General features: G+C 39.7%; 1 protein-coding gene across 17 annotated transcripts in view; it reads left to right on the top strand.

The window, feature by feature from the left end:
* TRAK1 (trafficking kinesin protein 1) overlaps positions 1-20,706 on the top strand; it is a 139,363-nt gene that overhangs the window by 48,227 nt on the left and 70,430 nt on the right. Inside the window, exon 1 of one of the 17 annotated variants that reach the window (XM_072651447.1) lies at positions 1,534-6,670. The exons of 11 other annotated variants lie outside the window; for them this stretch is intronic. In XM_072651447.1, coding sequence (XP_072507548.1) covers positions 6,607-6,670 — 64 coding nt within the window. In that variant the 5' untranslated portion in view covers positions 1,534-6,606. Of the gene's footprint in view, positions 1-1,533; positions 6,671-11,356; positions 17,833-20,706 lie in introns of those variants that run through there. 5 more of the 17 variants (XM_072651455.1, XM_072651456.1, XM_072651444.1 and 2 more) reach the window with 5 other exon arrangements.

Genomic DNA, 20,706 nt, shown 5'->3' on the forward strand with positions numbered 1-20,706 from the left:
GCCTTAGGAGCTGAAGACCAGAAAGATCTTTTTTTTTCTATTGGACTTCAGATCCAAAGAGCTCCTCTACCATATTGCATAAACTCAACTGATACGTCCATTTGGGAAGATGATTTCCCCCTTTCCTTTCTAAGCTTTGGAATGTGCCAGGCAAAAGCTCAGAACTTTTCATTTTGAGGAATGAATTGACTTTTTCCTTGAGATTTGTGGTGAATGACTGGTTCTGCCAACAATGTGGAAGGAGGTGCCTAGGAAGGGGGACCACCCTCTCTTACTCCTCTTAAGTTTGCTCTTCATTCTCTTGTTTCTTGGTAGTTTGTTCTGCTGTTTATTCAGATATCTTTAGGCCTTGAAAGACGTGAGTTAGGGTTAGGGGCAGATTTGGAGGGTTAGGGTCAAAATTAGAAGAAGAATGACATAGGAGAAAGACCAATATGTTTGAAGTCTTACAGACCTGGGCTTAAATCTTGACTCTTCCTCTTGTTGCCCTGGATGATCTTAGAAGAAATCATACTGCCTTCTATTGACCTTAGTTTCCTTATTTATAAAATGAAGGGGTTGGATTAGGGAACCTCCAAGGCTTCCTTTAATTCAAAATGGGTGATGTTCCCTTGACCCTGCTATACCCTCAAGCCATTATCCTGTGGCCTCTCTCCCTTTCACAACCAGACTTCTGAAGCAATTCTTGCCTCCATTTCCTTACTACTCATTCACTTCTCAATCCTTTACAATCTGACTTTCAACCCTTTCCCTTCTGTTTTCTGGCTCTGCCAGTCAGCTGAAACTGTTCTCTCCAAGGTCAACCAGTAGCACCATTTTTTTTTTCAAAAGCACTTTACAAATATCTCATTTCATCCTCACAATAACCTTGGGAGGTAGGTCTATTATTATGTCCACTCTTTGAATGAAGGAACTGAGGCCCAGAGTTGAATGCCTTGCTCAGGGGCACACAGCTAGCAGGTGTGTAAGACAGGATTTAAACTATGGACTTCCTGACTCCAAATACAAGGCTGTATTCACTCAACCCCTTGGCTTTGGGAAGCCATTAAACATTTATTAAGCACCTCTTATGTGCCAGGAAGTATGCTAAACATTGGGGCTACAAAGAAAGACAAAAGACAGTCCCTATTCTCTAGGAGCTCACAGTCTAACAGAGGTCACCAGTGACCTCATGATTGCTAGATTCTGTAGACTTTTATCAGTTCTCATCCTGCTGTACCCTGTGGGAGTATTGGACACTTTGTCACCTCTTCTTCCTCTTAGCTGTTTTCTCCTTGGCCTTCGTGGTTTTGATTTCTTCTAGATCTCCTCCCACTTGTCCAATTGCTCCAACTCTTGCTTCTCTTAGTTACTAGTCTTGTTCCCAGCTGCTGGTATCCCTCCATGCTTTGTCTTAGGACCTCTCTTTTTGTACTCTCTGTCTAGATAATTGCATCTGTTCTTGCCAGTTCAGTGATTCCCGTCATGCAGCAGGTGACTCCCTACATCTCTATCTCTATCCCCAATCCTCTTCTGCATCTCTAACTTCCTTTTGGGTATCTCTTCTGGCATGTTCTTCTGGATCTCCATGTGTTCATGTCCAAAAGTGAATCTGTCACCTTCTCACTTTCTCCTAATCTCCTTCCCCTCCTAACTTGCTTGTTTCTTTTGATGGCACCACTACCTTCTCAGAGACACCTCAAGATGAAGCCCTAGGGTTATTCACCTTTGACTCTTTCCCTTTGTTCCTCCCCAAATCACCAAATTCTATGAATCCCATCTCTGGCATCATCCACTCCTCTCTATTCACATTGCCATCCTCATCCCTTATGTGGCCTACTAACTGATTCCCTTCCTCCCTTCTTTCCCCTCTCTCCTACATTCTTTAAACAGCTGCAAAAATCTTTCTAATTTCACAATTTGAAACATGACTTTCTCAATAGTCTTCAGGGTCTTTCTGTTAAATACAAATACCTTATTCTGGCATCTAAGGCATTCCATAGTCTGGCTCTGGTCTGTCTTTCTGACCTCATTTCACATAATTTCTCTGTATATACGTCATGTTTCTGCCTCATGATTTGATGGTCCTTGATCTTGTCCCATCATCTTCCACCTCTGTGCATTAATGTAGCTCCTCTCGGCCTAGAATATATTTGTTGTTGTTCAGTGGTGACTTGCTCTTGATGACCTCATCAAGGGCTTTCTTGGCAGAGACACTGGAGTAGTTGGCCCAGGTCAATTTACAGATGAGGTAATTGAGGCAAAAAGGATTAAGTGACTTGCCCAGGGTCATACAGCTACTAAGTGTTTGAGGCTGGATTTGAATTCAGAAGATGAGTCTTCCTTGTTCCAAGCCCAACGTGTTAGCTACTATGCCACCTAGCTGCCCCATATTTTTCTTAATTTATTCCTATTGAAATTCTTCCTCTCAGGCTCACCTCCTGTAGAAAAAGCCTTTTCCCTCTTCCTTCTTCCCTCCTTCCTTTCCATCCCCTAACTGAGAGGGTTCTGGATTTCTCTTTTGCCTCTTTATACTCTATCTCATATTAATCCTATTTCTATGCATGTCATGTCCTTGTAAACTTCTTGAGGGCAAGGATGGTATGATTGTGTTTAATCTTTGTATTCCTAGCACCTAATGCAATTCACCATATAGAGTTTGATTATTAGCACATATTGAGTCAAATTCAGTTAGATTAAGGTACACCTGACCTAAGCAACAGATGAGAAGACTAATGAGAGACTTTAATTAAAAAACAACAAGAACATATGCTGTGCTATTCACTGGGAGGATGATATTGGATGATTTATTGAACAGTGGAGTTAAGGGGGATTTATCAGTTCTTATTATGATTTAAAGAAGCCTATTCATTGAATGGGTGTATCTCACTTAAAGTGAGAATGTGATAAGACCTTAGCCTGAAAGGGTCAGGGTCTCACTTTGCATCCTGGGCCATCTCCAGCCATCCTGATGAATATCAGCCACTGGACCTAGATGGCTCAGGAGAAGAAAGTGAGGTTGGTGACTTTACACAGCCCTCCCTCACTCAGATCAAAGTCAACTAAGTCATGTCATCATCTTGATGTCATGGTCCTCTTGGAGAATAATGGACAAACCCAACAACAACTGACATATGGAGTCCCCTATTGGGTTTAGATTACTAGCCATCTGTACTTTCCTGTGATACTATTGTGGTTGCATGGGGTGACTGTTTCTATGTATGGTTGGTAGGAAATCAATCAACATATTCATTAATTAAATATTGTGTGCTAGTCACTGTGTTCATTGTTGAGGATACAAAAATAAAAATGAAAAGGTCTCTACCCTCAAGGACCTTATATTCTGTCATGGAAGAGATCATGGACATATATCAGTATACACAGAAAATCAATAAAATAAACACATATGAGATTATTTGGGGAAAAGGCAGTAGCAGCCGAGGGAGATCAGGAAAGGCCCAATGTAGCAGGTGGTGCTGAGCTGAGCTTTGAAGGTAGCTCTAGGGTGCAAAGCGGGAGATCTGAGGAAAAGGGGCCAGAGAATTAAGGTTACTATTTGAAGCTATAGAATGTTTTGGCTGATGGTGACTTTTGCTTTCTTATGTACAGCCCCCTCCCAATTATTCTAAAAGCAGAGTGAATGCTGAAAGTCCTCTGAATAGGCCACTAGATGGTATAGTATATAGTAGAAGGTTCTTGGAGTAAGGAAAATCTGAGTTCAAATTCTGACATGACTTAGCTGTGTTATCCTGACCAAGTCAGCTTTAGTTTCCTCAGCTGTAAAATGGGGATAATAAATTTGTACTTATTTGTACAGGATTATTGTGAGGATTAAATGAATTAACCTATGTGGATTTTTTTTTTGCAATGTGAATTTCTTTGCAAACTGTAAAGAACTGTATAAGTGCTTATCATCATTGTGACCATCATCCTCATCCTCATCACCATCATTACGACCTACTATATTTACTCTAGATTTGGTTATAGTCAAATTGAGGTTTCCCTTTTTTCAGGCCTCCTTTTCACTGTTGGATGAGGTATGTCCCCACAATCCTCATTGCCTCAGTCTAATTTCCAAGTTAAAGGATTGAGGTGGTGTTTCTATATCAAACCCTAATTCTGGCTTTTGGAATTGAATCTTCTCAGTTTTTTATTTCTCTCACCGCTTGCTTTTCTCTTAAGGGAATCCATGATCTTCACTCTAGTGAAGCCCTGCTCATTTTTTTTCAGTTTGCCCTGTGAAGCATGGGTTTCATATGGCACTGTGGTGAATTGGCATTTTATTCCCCTTTAATCAAAAAATTCTCTTTTTTGTAAACTTTGTGATGAGCTTCCCAAAACTAGGCAGAAAGCCCACTTAGCTCTCTGACGTTTAGGGAATCTCTTGTGTGCGTGTGTGTGTGTGTGTGTGTGTGTGTGTGTGTGTGTGTGTGTATGTATGTTTATACATTTATGAGCTCAGCAGTCATCTTTTCAATTTATATTATGGGGAAAGAAAAAAAGGCAGCTAAGAAGTCCTCCATTACACCTTCACTTTTATGGCAAGGAAGAATCCTTGGCCAGTGGTTTGTTCCATGGCCATTGCTGGTGTGAACGAATCCAAAGACTCTTCTTCACCAGAAACTTCATAATCCAAGGTAGAAATAATCGAGTCACAGCCTGAGGAAGGGTTTCAAGAGTAGATGGTAGAGGGGTGGGGTGTGTATGTGAGGAGGTTGCTATATTTCTGCTTTGGAATGAGATTGTGTAACTGTTGATACAACTCAAATGTATTTTTATTTTCCTGGATGTGGGTCATGACCCACAGACTCAACAAGGATGCAGAGCCCAAATGGTTGACTAAACCTCCCCAAGGGGGTGTAGTGTTTTGTTTTTTTTTCTTGTTGGAAACTCAGCAGGGCCTGGATGCCTGCCCAAACAAGAGTGAGAGCCATGTGATTGCTAAGACCTGAGAGTTGTCAGTTGGGAGTGTTAAGTCAGTCTGTTGCTTAGTTCAGTAAGTATTGGTTATTTCTGTTGTAGGGTCCTGGCTGTGAACTCTTGGTGTCGGTGCTATTCATTAAAACAAAGAAGCAAAACACTCTTGAGCATTTCTGTTTCATTTTGGATATGATTGGAAAGATTTTTAGCTTTCCTTTTGTAATGAACAAATCTTTATTAGAAATGTGTTCAGTCCATTGGGTGTGAGAAAGGGAGGTGTATGTTGGGATCAAGACTCTAATGACAAAAAGTTTCAAGTTGAACCTTGAGGTGATAGGAAACTACTAGAGTTTATTGAGAAAGGGCATGACATCATCTACTCTGTACTTTGGATGCTTTAAGTGGGAAGAATTAGGATGGGAAGATTCTTGAGACAAGGAGGATATTCAGAAGATATTATAGAAGTCCAAGTGAGAGACAGCTGAGCTAGATTGGTGGCCATGAGCGGACAGACAGTGAGAAACATTGTAGGGGAAGAAATGACCAGGGTTTTGATTAATATATGGGGGGGTAGAATGAGAATGGGGAGTTAAAGTCAAAGTTGGTATTTTTGGAGTAGAGATCAGGGAAGTGACTGGAGCTGGGGATGTAGAATGATGTTTCAGCCACCGTAATTGGAGATGGAGTATATTTAAATCTTATAATTAGCTTTATTATGAAGTTCTCTTTGGTTGTATATTGTATTTCTTAAAGCCACACAAGTTTTTTGTTTCCCTGAGAGCATGGAAAAGCCTCATACAATACGGATATTTGTGAGTAAACCTTTCCTTTGGAGGGAACTTTAGAAAATGATGACTCACTCTGTTCCCTACATTCTCAGATTTTTTTTTTTTCTGAAAGGACTAAGGAAAAGTTAGTATTCATGTAGGTGGGTAAAAGTCAAAAGGTTTCCTCTCCTGCCCCCACTTTAAAAAAGATTATTTTTCAGACTTGGAGCACATTTAGGGTTAGAATCGGAGGTGCATTTAGGGTTAGGAGGAATGTGTGGTTATGGTAAACCTCCCATACTGCAAGGAAACTTCTAGATGTCTTTGTTTCCTGGGGGGCACAAGATGCCCACAGGGTCTCTTGTAACCCTCAGAGTGCTTTGTTTTAGATTATTTTATTAGAAACTCCTATTTTCTCTTTGCATGGACCCAGATATCCCTGAGAGAGAATAGCTTTAGCATCCGTGGAAGACATTTCCTGCATCCTTGCATCATTTGCAGAGCCGACCAGTCTCCATGGCAACATGTCCGATTGAAAGATGTGTGGGGAGCCAGGGAGAGAGGATTGAGTTAAGAGCACCAAGTGGTGGTGTGTGTCCCTGACGTCACCTTCTCAGCCTTTTGATAGGATGATTTGGTCTGCTCCCATTCAAGGGTTCTGTACAGAGCTTCTTTATGAGGGTGTGCATGCAGTGTGAGGGCACTGGCTTTGGAAGTCTGCCTCTCTGATTTTTCTCCTCCTCACCCTTTTTAGTCCTTTTTTTTCTTTTCCTTTTTCTATTTTTCGTTTCTGGCTTTTGTCGGTCACTGAGAATGTGTAGCTTGCTTTCAGCCTTATGGGGGCTGCCGTTCAGCTCAGCCTACCCTAGAGGCAGGAAGGCATGGCTGCGTTTCACCTGACCTCAGAAACACGGCAAAATCAGTTCTGAGAAAACTGACTATGCAGAAATTTATCGAAGCGGATTACTATGAACTTGACTGGTATTATGACGAATGTACAGATGGTAATTAGGGGCTTGGCAAGGATGAGGTTGCAGGGTGGGTGCATGGTAATGTAAGCCTGGTGGATGAATCTGAATCCTTCGGATGGGAGCTGGGAGGGGGCGGAGACGGTGGCAGTGGCATTGGTGCAGCAGGACTGTATGACATTAGGAATTCCTTTTCCAAAGCGTGACCAAGGGTTTTTTTGCAGTAGAAGAATCGTCTGTCGGTAGGTCTCTCTGAACAGATTCTCAGGAAGAGATGATAGTTTATGACCTATTGGGCATAGAAATATTTGTGGTTCATAGGTTCTGTTGAAATTCTGTTTCCTACAGTCTGTGTGTGTATGTGTGTCTGCCTGTGCACGTGTGTACATGACCGTGTGCAGCCTAAGATGTGCCAGTTATCCTTTGTGCTTTTTGGACACAAAGATGAGAAAGGTGCTGAGCATCTTCCTCCACAGACATCCAGGGTGTCAGCTGAGGATCCAGAAGACTGTCTTTCTCATGGCTTCCAGTGTATTTATTTGCCTTGGGATGCTGAGCAGTGAGGAGAATGGGGGAGACAGGAAAACCACTCACGGAACAGAACTGTAATATTCTCTTGCCAGGGATTCAAGTGGCTTCTCTTACTTAGGAGACCTAGCCAGGATCTTGTCTGACATGTGTAATGTGAAATGGGATCTTTGGCCATTGCCTCATATGGTTCTTGTTTTAAAGGATGGGTGTGGTGAGAATGGAAGGAAGAGGAGGAGGAGGAGGGTTTGACAAGCAGGGCAGGTCTAGAAGGGAATTTATGGTGTGGTATAAAATGGAGCTCTCCAGGACTGAGTAGTGCTTAGAAACACTTTTAGATGCATGGGTCCCAAAGCAGTTGAGATTTTGTTGCTGTAATGTAAAGCATTAAAATTCTCTATTTCTGTTTGCTCCCTTGAACACTTTTTTTTAAAGGTGATTCTCTCAAATGAAAGGCCTTCTAGCAGACTTCTCTTTTAATCGCCTAACACACAGATCTTCAAGAGGATGTGCATTTTACCTGCACACCTATGAGGAAAGACTGAAGGTGGCTATGTTTGTGTTGTCATCCAGTATTTTGTATGACCTTTCCCCCTTTGAACGTTTGTCTTCAGAAGATCCCCACACCTGATTAACCTGAATGATGTACTAGATTAGTGAACTGGCCTGGTTAACTGCTGAGGGAAGTAGCACAGCCATGTCTTATCAGGTGGTTTCTGCTGCGAATATATGTTAAAGAGGAGTCCTAGGTGTATATCTTGGGCAATGGTGCTGGTGGAATAACACACTTTTAAAATTTGCACAGTAATTCTCTTAGAGGGACCAGAGAAGCCTCAGGTTATGAGAATCTGGTGGTATGGGCACGCACTTGCTTAGGAATGATCAAGTGGAGAGGGTGCCAGAGGGGAGCAGATTCATTTATATTAGAAATAAACTCAACCTTACTGAGGCTGACCAGGTATAAGTCAGTTGCTGGAGGCTGAAAATTGGCTGAAGGAGTTCGTTCCTCCTCTCTTTCTGCTAGTAGACCCCAAGTAAGTACAGGGAGCCTTGTGGGAAGGTCATGGATATGATTTAAGGAGAGGAAGAAGAATGTGGAGCTCAGTTCTCATTACAATGGCTTTAGATGAAGATTTGCAAGATCAGAGACCAGAAATAGAAAGGATCAGAGGTCATCAAGTATTCCCTTATTTTACAGATGGGAAAACTGAAGTCAAGGTTACTCCCTATAGGTGTAACCTTAAAAGCCTAGTAAATCTCTTTATTGTATATTTGTGTTTGTGTATGCATAGGTAGGTGTGTGTGTGTATGTGTGTGTGTGTGTGTGTGTGTGTGTGTGTGTATTTATGTGTCCATGTAAGTGGAACAGCATCATTTTACTTCTACCAGTAAGTATATGGGAGGGCTTTTAGGGATATGACATTTCTTGGTATCGCATTGGTAAGAACTGGGTTTGCATCTCATCTCACAAGCTCATCTCACAAGTGGGGCTTTGTTGAAGTCATGAGCCTCAGAATCTTGGTTTCCTTATCGGCAAAAGGGGAATAATAGTAGGACACATCAGAGGGTTGGGGAGGATCAAATGAGAAAATAGAGGTAAATGCTTTGCAGATGTTGAGTGCAAGCTGTTACTGCACTCATGCACCTATGAAGATGTAGGTGTTATACATGAGGTGTGCATCTACCTTAGGAACACACATGAGGATTTTACTCAGTAGCCCAAGGAAAAGGAAAGGCAGTGAGTGGGGAAGGGAAGCCTGTGGGCCACCTGAGTACAGGTCAATACACTCCAAGAGTTGGAGGTGAGTGGGAGGTGGTGAGTGTTGTCTTGACCTAATTGTTACCTGAGCTCCAGACACACTTATTACTTGGTGAAAGAAAATCACTTGCCACTTGCCTCTCCTCCAGTGAATCCTGGGAGTTAAGAGGAGACTTGGTCGGATGCTGTTTGCTGTGAGAAGAATTTCTCACCTTGACTCCTCTCTTCCTTTTACTCTTTTTTTTTCCTGGTTTGCTATTTCCTGATCTCTGCCCTGATACATCAACAAGGAAAATGGAAGAACTGAGTGATTCTCCAAGGGGTAAATTCTGACTGATGCTAAAGTTTGAATGGGAGCTGAGTCATTTATACATGGGAAATTTCCTGCTCTCCTAAGTGAACAGGAAGATAGTGGTGATGCGACTCAATTTTTTTGGACAAAATCTATCTTTATATTGCTACAGGAAGAATTGGGGCAAGGTGAAATGGAAAGGAAATGCTACTCCTTTGATATCTGGGTCTGATTTTTATAAAAGAAGTGCAAGAAAAAAAATATTTCATAGCACTTGATCTGGGTAAAGTCATGCAATTCCACAGAAATATTTTAATGTAGCTCATTAACTAGTCATTGCCCATTCTGTTCTGACACAAGTTCATATATTTGTAAAGTATAAACTTGTTTTGCATAAGCCTTTGACACAGAAAGTTGCAAAGCAGAATTCAAAGTAGCACCAAGGTCACTGTTCTTGCTTATCTCCCTGGTCTTTCACTGAAGGACATTTGAATCCATATGACTTAGATCCTGAAAGACTTAGGGTGCGTAGAATAATTCATTTTTTCCCAATCTGTCCTCTTCCACCCCTATAGATAGTTGAACTTTTTCATTCCCTTATGTCTTCTGTTGTTTCATTGTGTAAACCCTTTGAGGACAGTTTAACTTTTGTGTCTGCATCTGGCACATAGTAGACACTTAATAAATGCTTGTTGGTTTGATTAACCTTCTAGATCATTCTGTTCTCTACAGTTTGATAAGGGAGATATTTTTAGGAACTTGAATGCTTAGGAATACACATTGACCCTTCCTCTTCGCTGTCCTGTACTCTTTGAATAATTAAAGAGCAAAATTTTTAGTGAATTCCCCAAGCAAAATTGCCCCAAAGGCAAGCTCTACTTTATTTCGAAAAGACCTTTGTGGTCAAGTAGAAACAACTGTGTATTTTTCACAAAAAAGGCAGATGCTTCTTGTTTACCTTGGTTTATTGACTTATGATTAGTTTATAAAGTAAATATTTTAAGTGCTCTGAGGTAGGAATAGGAATGTAGGAGTGGTATTTAAGTATTTCACTTGGAATGTTGATAGTGAGAGTTGTTAGCACTAAAAAATGGTAGTCTCTTGGATTTTCTCCAATAACTTAGTGGAATATTTTTCATTTTTTTCTTTTTAAAGAATATTGCCATTTTGTCTAAAATTTATTTCCCCCTCTCAAGTTTTAGCAGTGGATTTTTTGATAGTTGACACTCCCACTCCTCAAGAAAAAAAAGGAATAAAACAAGACATGAATAGAGAAAGAAACAAGATATTTAGAGTTGTACTAAAGGAATCGATCTGAGACTTGGGAATAAATCTAGTGTTTTAGAAGTGGTTTTCTTTAGGCATTTTAGAAGCTTTGTAGAGTGGACATCCTGTTGAGAGCCTGTAATAAAATGTTTTTATGGCTAGCCCACAGGCTCTGACGCTTACTGCCAGTGTGACGTTGGACGACCTACTAATCTCGCTGAGCCTCAGTTTCCACATCTATATAATGAGGGATTTGGATTTGATGATTTTTAAAGTCCCCAGCTTAGTGTTTGCTCCCTTCTTAAAGGGTAAGGAGGGGAGTGTCTATTCCTAGAGTTGATTTGTACAAGTGGCAGTATCTCTAGTGTGAACTTATACTGGCCCCGTGTAACTGAACTGTTGGGTTGTGGATGGACTTGGATTTTTATTAAAGAAGCCTGCAAAGGTACAGGTGCAGGTTTGGGGATGGGGAGAATCTGTTTCAGAATGCATTCTCTGAAGCAAACAAAAGATCTGTGTGAAGTCATGCATAGAGAGATATATCAATGTAATGCATTGACCAGTTATTACTCATTCTAGTCTGGGATAAGTTATATTAGCATGTCTGTGAAAAAAATCCAATTTAATTCTGACTTCTTAAGTTGGCTCAAGTTTCATTTCCTTTCAAAACTTGAGAGATGGGTCAGTGTCATTTTCAGAGACTTTGATTCAAATTTTCATGTACTTAAGTTTTAAACATACTTGGTACCTTTCTGATCAGTCACCCTAGAAATAGATTATAAAGGTTGTCCTTTCTCAGATTTAGTTCAGACATAAAATAGTCTGAGATACTGAAAATTAAAAAAAAAAATACTTAGGAGAACTTTTTAATACTTTGAATACTTTTATTTATTCTTTTTTAAAAATAAGTTTTATGGACTTTTTTAATATCAGCATGGTTTTTCCTAGTATTCCTCTTTTCCCTAACCATTCCATATAACAAGTGATATTTTTTTAAGAAAAAAAGAGAAAAAACATCCACATAATTGATCAACAGATTGAAAAAGTCTGAAAATATGTGCCATGGAGGAGGGTAGGAGGGTCTCCTATCTTCTTTTGAGTCAGCTTTGCATACTTTGAAAGAATGCTTTGAGCAATTAAAAGAGTGTGCAAATATGTATTTGTCGATACAATTCCCTTTGTAAATATGATTTGAGACCTGACTCTTCTCGTTTTACTAGAATGAATATGGAAAAAGAGTCAACTTTTCCTACAAATCACCATGACACTAACAATTCTTGGCCCCTAGACCAGAGGCCCCTAAGCAATGTGGACTTCTTGCTTTTGTTTAGGTTTTTAGTATGGTACGTGAGTGTTCGGTAAGACTGTGAACTCCTCAGTTCACAAAAAATGTCTTTTAATTTTAATTTTTGGTTTTTCTTTGTATCCCCCAGCACTTGGCACAATGCCCATCATTTTGTAGGCAATTGGTAAATGTTTGTTGACTTGATTTAATAAATACAAAAGATGAGGATGAGAAGTTGGGGAGTGTAGTAATCTTGTTGGGGAGTGTAGTAATCTTGTATTTCTAATAATTTTGGTTATGGAAATTTGATGCCCCAGGTACTACTCTTAGAATTAAAAAGGTAAATACTTTGCTACTTTGTTTCAAACTCATTTCAGATGGCAACTAAACCGTGTAAAAAATGCAACAACCATATAGCCTATTGTGACAGCCTGCTAAACAGGTGTGTAGTCTTAGCATGGGGGTAATTGTTAAGCTGAGGGGCAGCTACATGGACTAGTAGATGGAGTACGGGGCCTGAAGTCAGGAAGACTCTTCTTCCTGAGTTTAAATCTGACCTCAGACACTAGCTATGTGACCCTGGGCAATTCACTTTACCCTGTTTGTCTCAGTTTCCTCATCTGTAAAAATGAGCTGGAGAAGGAAATGGTAAACCAGCACAGTATCTTTGCCAAGAAAACCTCAAATGGGGCCGTGAATTGGACATGAATGAGAATGACTGAACAACAACTGTTAAGCTGCAGTAGCTTTTTATAAATTATTGTTTTATAGCTTTCCATGCAATTTAGTGTGAAGATGACATAAAAGTTCATTTTGGGGGGATTTCCATTGCTGGGTGTTTCTACCATCTCTTTACTTAATGATTACCACCAGTAACAAACAGAAGAAAGGACTATTTGTAATGAACTGTGAGTGAGATGAAATGAGTCATCCTGGGTCCAGAACCAAGGCTGTTCTGGATAGTCAGAGACTATCCTTAGCTTCCTAAGATCATTGAATGTAGACTTATAGAATCTGAGAACCCAACCCCCTCATTTTACATGTTCAGAACCTAGAAAGTGTAAATATCCATAGACTTTGCTTTTTCTGTAGTCCAAGTCAAATCAACAAGCATTTATTAAACACTTACTGTTTGTCGGGTACTGGACTAATCAAGGCAAACATAATCCCTGCCTCCGAACAGCTTATAGACCAACAGGGGAGTAAACATGCAAAAGAAAATAAAACATATGTATGGTGTTCCTTGCTCTTCCATAGAATCCTTTTGTTAAGTGGATCCATGTTCTTACTGGCTTTCTGGTGTGCAGTGAAATTGATTCAGGTCTCATAGCATGTGACTCTTGTATAGGATCTTCTCAAAAGCTTCTGTAGATCTCCTCAAGGAGATCCTCACTGGAGGTGTTCTTCCTTCTGGGGGCAGTTTAATTTTTTTGGGTTTGTATCGTTAGCACCTAGCCCAGTCCTCTGCTCATTGTGTTGTTTTAAGGAAAATGCCTGCTGAAGCAGAGCTCTTCTTATTAAGGAACCAGAAGGCACTTTTAAGACACTATAGTATCTGGGCTCATCAGGAACACCAGGTGTTCCCATACCACAGGTATGTGGAAGTACCAGTTAATAAGAGGATACTGGTTAGTCTAATTGACTAACAGATATTTAAGCCTGTAATGTACTTACTTACAGCAGTCCTGGGGCTCATCTCTGCTTGCTTTTCTATGCCACTCAACCTCTGAGTTTATTTGGAACATTTTGTGAATATATTTCGTGGCCCACTTGTCTTACTAAACTGGCTTCTTTTCACCCATGCACAACTTGAAATAGCGATACTTAAGTTTTTTTAGTTGTGACTTTTTTTGTTTTTGTTAATTTGGGGATATATTTGCCAAAAGTACTTTATGCCATGTGTCTATCATTAAAAATAACATGAATAAAAATTAAATTGGGCTTGAGAATTACTTCGAAGGTTTAAAGATAGCCTGATCTCAAAAATTAGGATTGGTGTTAGTTGATTTTGAGAGACACTCGGGCAAGATAAGGAGATGGAGTTGTATGTACGTCATAAAGCATTCTATATTAAACATTTAATAATAATAATAAAGTGCTTTAAAGTTTGTAGAGTGCTTTTATATGCATTATTTCATTTAAGGTTCACAATAACCATATCAGATATTGACTACAGATATTGTACACTGTTTTACAGATGGAGAAACTGAGGATCAGAGATGAGTGACTTGCCTGTAGTCATCAAATAAGTGTCAGAGATGGAATTTGATTCTAGCATTCTGTTTACCATGCTACAATTCAGTTAATCAAGTTTGAGGAATGAACTTTGAAAGGTGAAAGTTGCAATTAAATACGTAGATTAGATTGGTCATCATTAGTCAAAGGTAGTCTGAAATTACTTTGAAAGGTGAACATTAACAAAGTGGTTATAAATGCAGTAACATTTTAAAAGGCATTTTTGCATTTGTCCTTTGTTCTCAAAGAGGACCATGACATCAGGGAACGATGACATGACTTGCAGTGACTTTGATTTGAGTGAGGGAAGGCTGTGCAAGGTTACTAGCCTCACTTTCTCCTCCAGAGCCATGTGGGTCCAGTGGCCAGATATTCATCAGGATGACTGGAGGTAGCCTAGGAGGCAATGGGAGACCTTGGCCCTTTTAAGTTAAGGTCTTTTCAGGTTCTCACTTTGAGTGAGGCAACACCCATTCAGGCCTCTTTAAGAAGTGTGTCAAGGGATGGCTCAGGTTGTGTTAACTGGTTGACAAATAAATGGAATTGTTTGATGCGTATGTTTGCAGTAATGGCTCATGCCATTGCATATAATAGGTATCAGTAAATATTTGTGGAATGGATGAGTTCTATATTGGTTCTTAGGCTCTCAGAATTAGAGCTAGGAGGGAATCTAGAGACCAACCCTCTCATTTAACAGTTGAGGAAACTGTGACCACCCAGGCTAAGTGACTCATTCAAGGTGACAGAAGCCACAAGGATCAGATACAAGTCTGAAAACCAAGACTTCTGCTTCCAGATTTAGCGGTCTTTCTTCTCCCATCCTGAGATGGAATAATTTTCTTCCCATTTTTGTTAATGTTTAAACATTCAGCTAACTTCATGATGATGATAGCTAACATTTAGATAGTACTTACTGTGTGCTAGATAGTATTATTATCTTATTTGATCCTGACCATATCTCTGGGAGGTGCTATTATTATCGTCCCCTACTTTACAGATGAAGAAACTGAGGCAATCAGAGGTTAAATAACTTGCCCAGGGTGGCACAACTAGTGAGTGTCTGGGTTTGGTTTGGAATTCAGGTCTTTCTGACTCCAGGCTCAGTGCTCTCTATTCACTGGGTCCCCTAGCTGATTGAATTTAAAGTTACCCTTTTAAAATTGATGCTAAGGATACCCTTAATTGAGCCAGTTAAAAGCTCCATTTTGCTGATATCCCCACCCTTGCTTAATAGGAACAGACAACAGTACTAGGGGCAGCTAGGTGGCACCATAGTGCATAGAGCGCCTGGCCTGGACTCAGGAAGACTTTTCTTTCTTAGTTCAAATCTGGCCTTAGACACGTACTACCTGTGACCCTGGACATGTCACTTAACCTTGTTTGCCTCAGTTTCCTTACCTGTAAAAATGAGCCAGAGAAGGAAATGGCTCCTTTACCTTTGTGAAGAAAACCCCAAATGGCATCATGAAAAGTCGGATACAACTAGAAAGGACTGAATAACATGAACAACCCCTTATATCACTTTTCTTTTTTCTTTTTATTTTTTTAGTATTATAGTTTAGTTCCTTCATATAGTCTGCACAAGACACGTATGTGCAAGAGTACAGGCTTCATCAACAGTTTTGTTTGTAAGTTTGTGAAAGATTTATATTGCATTTGCTAACAGTGCTTTTGAAAACCTTAAATCTCAGTCTTTTAAAAGAAGTTTTATTGACTACTGTTTTTTTTTTCAAAACATCGCTATCCATTACAAAAAACTCCCTCTACCGCTCCTTTAAAATCTTGCCTAGTGACAGTCCAGGGAAGTACACAGGCCCTACCTGTCAATGTGTATCTCATCTGCACTTGTAGCCCTTTACCTCTCTTCCAAGAGACTTGAGTCAGACTTCACTGTTGGTCCTGGGAAGATGCAATTATTAATCTCTGCATTCATCAGGAATTCTGAAAGCTTTCAGAGTTTTTTCCCCCATTTGCAGTATTGGTACAATATCTTCTTGGTTGCTCTTTTAATTTTGCCAAACCTTTTTTAAAAAAGCTCTATCCCTTGAAACAATAAAGACTTTTATTTAATATATCACATAATATATAGAAGTGGGGTAGTCTCATAAAGCCTGCGAATATGACAGATTACAAAAAGACCAATTACATAGAAGTATAGTTATCAAAATATTTTAAAAGTTCACAAACCCCAGGTTCAGAACCCCTGTTATAAGTAAAAGTCCCATAAGGTCAACTAAACAGGAAAAAACCAAAACTCTTGTGGAGTGGAGTACCATTGTTTTCCATTTCTAGAATGAATCACATGCTTTAAATGGTATTTTTTTTAAGTTTCAAGTTCTTACTCTTCTTTCCATTAAGGTCAGCCTTGCCAATTAAAGAGACTTAATGTGGTCTTCTAGCACTTTACATAGAGCTAGCTATACTGTCCTTTTCTCTGGTCATTTATTTCTTCTGCCTTCTGTAGAATCCTCCCTCTTGGTTACCTGCTAGGATTCCAGCAGTCTGCAAGTCTTTAGTGACCCTGAGTTCTCTCCTTAGAGAAAGGCACGATATATTCCCTAATGTAATGCTATTAGGTGCGGAGAGCTCTGGTAGGATTTGCTCAGGAGCAATTCTCTGCTTCTTTCCACAAAACCCAAAGCTAAGGATGCTTTTCAGATCATTTCAGAAAAGCGTTTGCTTTTCCTTATTGTTGGCAGGGAGACAACCAGCTGGGAAAAATGGTTGTTATCTGAAGCGGATGTGCAGGAAAACTGACTTTCTTTCATTGTTTAGAATCAGCACATTTTGGTCCCCTCCTTTTTCTTTTCTTCAGCCATGGGATGAGTAACTTTGCCTTGTTAAACTATAGGGTTCTTACTGCAGTATTTCTTAGACTACAGAGTTACCCTGAGAGTTGGCTCTGAGGGGCAATATAGAACGAAGAGAAAACCGCAAAGTACACAGAGAGCAGGTATGCAAGTAGGACTTAGATCTTTATTACATCTGTGTTTTTGCTGGAAATAGAATTAAAGGTTTCCTTCTCTGCATTTTATTATCATGAGACTGGAATCCCAGTTTTGCCCAATCCCACCACCCTGTGTGTGTGCGCATGTGTGAGTGTGTGTATATGTGTATCTTCAGCACACCCATAGGAAACCTGTCACCCGAGAAGTTAGGCAATCATTTACCAAGGTGACTTGCCTACAGATTCCCCGCCTCTAAACAGGTGTAGCAGTTTAAGTATCGGTCTGCATTTCCCTATGCAGTTGCTATGAAACTTGAAGGAAGCTACCATTATCCAGGATTCCAGAGGGGAGGGAGATTATGGGAGAAGAAGAAAGGGAGCAAAAAGCTTTAAAATTGACCACCTCCCCTCCCAGTCTACCGTTTTGGAAGCTTGGTTTAGAGTAACCCCCTAACCACTAGCTCTTCTGTGCAGTAGGAGGCTAGGCTAGGAAGGTGGTGGCTCTTTGCCAATTCCCCTTCCTCTCCCCCATCCTGATCCCCATCCTCCCAGGCAGTTTGAGATTCCCTCTTAGGCGAGAGAGATGTTGGGCACGATAATATAGCCCTTTGCACAGATAAATCACCCAGGATGTTGGCAAGGCATGGTCGCTGCCCAGGAGAGTTTCCAGGCTGCCGGGAGTGTACTCAGGTCACTCTACAGATGGCTCTTCCACGGATGTGGCTGGGAGGTATCCCAGTGCCCAAGGCTTAGGAGAATGATCCCACTTTAGCAATGTCATTGAAAGAATTGGGAAATGAAGAAGAGTGTTTTGAGTATGACTGTGACAATGAACCGAAGAAGCCTGCCCTTGTTAAACAAGAAAGCCTGGACCTCTTGGAAGAGGGTAAATGTTACTTTGTCTCAAACTTTTTCAGCTTTTTCCTTTCCCAAGCCCAGTGGGCTTGAACGTTAGTTTATTCTTCCAGTAAGCTGTTTGCTGCCTCAAAATCATTTCTTGCGTCTTCACAGGGTATGTCGGATTAAATAGTGCCTATGTTGGTATTATTTTGAAAATTAAATTTATATTTTTGAGTGGGTGGAACATATCTGAAAAAATGCAGATCAGGATAAAAATACAAGAGTTTTGGTTTTTTCCTGTTTAGTTGACCTTATGGGATTTTTACTTATAACAGGGGTTCTGAACCTGGGGTTTGTGAACTTTTAAAATATTTTGATAACTATACTTCTATGTAATTGGTCTTTTTGTAATCTGTCATATTCGCAGGCTTTATGAGACTACCAAAGAGATCCATGATATATATGATAGGTTAAGTGCTCACAGCCTTGAAACGGGCTTTCTGATTAAATTGTATAGAAATCATAGAATTCTTTGGGTAGAATGAGAGCTCCAGGAAAATCACTACAGATTTGACACCTGTATTCCCAGCCCCTGATGCCTGAACTTAATAGTTGATTATTGATTGCTTTGGTCCCTGGAATTTCTTTGGTCTCCTGTTCCTCAGAATAAATATTAGGGCAGTCTTTCAAAATCCAGATTTATGGGTGGTGTGTTTTCAGGTGTAAGCATAATTTTTAATCGAAAAGATATTAATGATTGGGCACATACTAAGTATTGTGATATAAAAACAAGAAAGATGACAAGAGAAACCTAACCAGAGGACTGGACATGGGCTTGAATAAAGTCTGGCTCATTTAAACTGATAGAGAATTGAGCCATTATATGCAAAAAGCTGGGAGAAGACATCCATAAGGCAAACTTGAAATTTAGCATGGACGAAGACTTTTTCTGAGATTGAAAGTGATTGAATTAAAGACCTTGAAGAATTGAAGACCAGTTCAGATTTGTTGTTTATTTGTGTATTTTTGCTCTGTTTTGAGATCCTACCAAGTAGATGCTTAGTGTCTCCTGATTGATTGTTGTTTAACTGAATTGAATGTGAATTGTAGAAGTGACATTATTCCTTAGGATTTTGGGGCTCAGTTTTCTTTAAGGCTTTCATTTTCTTTGGAATTCAATTTCCCTTCAAGTCTTTTAGTTCTCCCACTCCCTCTCCCACTCTATTTAGTGACATTTTCCTTATCTGTGAGTCCCAGTTCCCTCAGGCTCTTATCTTGTGTTGGACTGAAGGACGATTGAGTTTTCCTTGGGGATGGGATCTGAGAGTTCTTTAAACTGGAAGGACCAGTATCTCCTTCATTCTTGCTGTTCCAACTGGGTTCCACCTCTATCTGATGAACTTCCCCCAGTGCCATTAGCTGCTAGACCTTAAGTTTTCTGAGAGCAAGGACGTCCTTTGGACTTGTCTTTGTCTCCCAATGCCTTGCACAAAGTAGATACCTAATAAATGCTTGATGGATAGAAAAGCACAGGATCATAGATAGTTCTTTTTATCATGTCTGGGATCTTAGATTGTATCAGGGTTGGGAAAATCCTTTATGTTTTCTTTGTTCATTGTTGGTGATGCCACCAAATTTAAAAATCCGATAGTGATGCAAAAGGAACGATTTGATGCCTAGAAAGGTGCTGGGGATGTGGGCCAATTTGTGATTAAGAATTAGGGTTTTCTGATAGGAATATATATACTTTTCCTGGAAGAGAAAGTTTGATGGGGTTCTCCTTCAATCACAGAGAGTTTACACAGGCCAATAAAAGTAAAACCATTTAAAATGGTCTCTTAATGACTGCGACTAGGGTTTAAAAATTTTTTATTTTACATTTATATTTTAATATCACCTCCATTTTATACTATATGCCTCTTTCCTCTCCCACCTCGAGAGAGCCATCCCTTATAACAAAAAATGAAAAGAATAAAAAATAGTTCAGCAAAACTAATCCATACATTGAAAAAGTCTGAACCTCTCAGTGTAGTTTTGCATACTCATGGTTCTTCCCTACTTCTGGAAATCAGGGAGGAAGTGAGTTTCCATGTGTCTTTTTTTGAGTCACGCTTGATTATTATAACTTAAAGCATTTTGTTTCAGTGGTTCTCTTGCTTTGCCTCTCCATTTATATTCATAGACTTGTATAGGGTTTTCCTGTTTCTGCTGGATTTACTTTTCATCACTTTATAGAAGTCTTTCTATAGTTCTCTGTATTCACTGTAATAAGTCTCTTTTAAAAAAATTTAACCTGAATTTAACACCAACTAAAAGCAGCATTTCCATATAAAAATTGAACAAAGAGGATTATACAAGGAATTGTGAATCACTTATATTTTATTTTATGCACGATAAAATTCAACTTGGAACTTTCAGAGCTGACCTGCTTGTTTCTTTCCATCTCACTTCTAAGCATTTAAAAAAAAAATTCTTCAGTGACCCCCTTGGGTTTATTTTGTCAGTTTTATCACTGGCCCTCTTAACTCCTCCTGCCTCAATTGGGGGGAAAAGACAAAAAAAACAAAATCCTTGTTGCAAATATGCATAGTCAAGGAAAACAAATTCCTGCAATGGCTTTGTCCAAAAATATGTGTCTCACTCTGTACCTTGGAGCCCACCATCTTTAATTAGATGGTGGGTGGCTTGCATTGTCATTCTAGAATCATGATCGTGGTTGGTCATTCCAATGATCAGTTCTTGAATTTTTTTCAAAATTGTTTTTCTCTACATATTACAGTTATCAAACACATTATTCTCCTTCCTTCTATTAATCATCTTTTATAACACAGTGACATATATACCATTAGGCTCAGGGACCTGATATGGTTTAATTATTCCCTAATCTGTCAGTTCTTTACTATCATAAAAATAGTGCTAC

The sequence above is a fragment of the Notamacropus eugenii genome, chromosome 3, assembly GCF_028372415.1.
Source record: "Notamacropus eugenii isolate mMacEug1 chromosome 3, mMacEug1.pri_v2, whole genome shotgun sequence".
Taxonomy (NCBI): Eukaryota; Metazoa; Chordata; class Mammalia; order Diprotodontia; family Macropodidae; genus Notamacropus; species Notamacropus eugenii.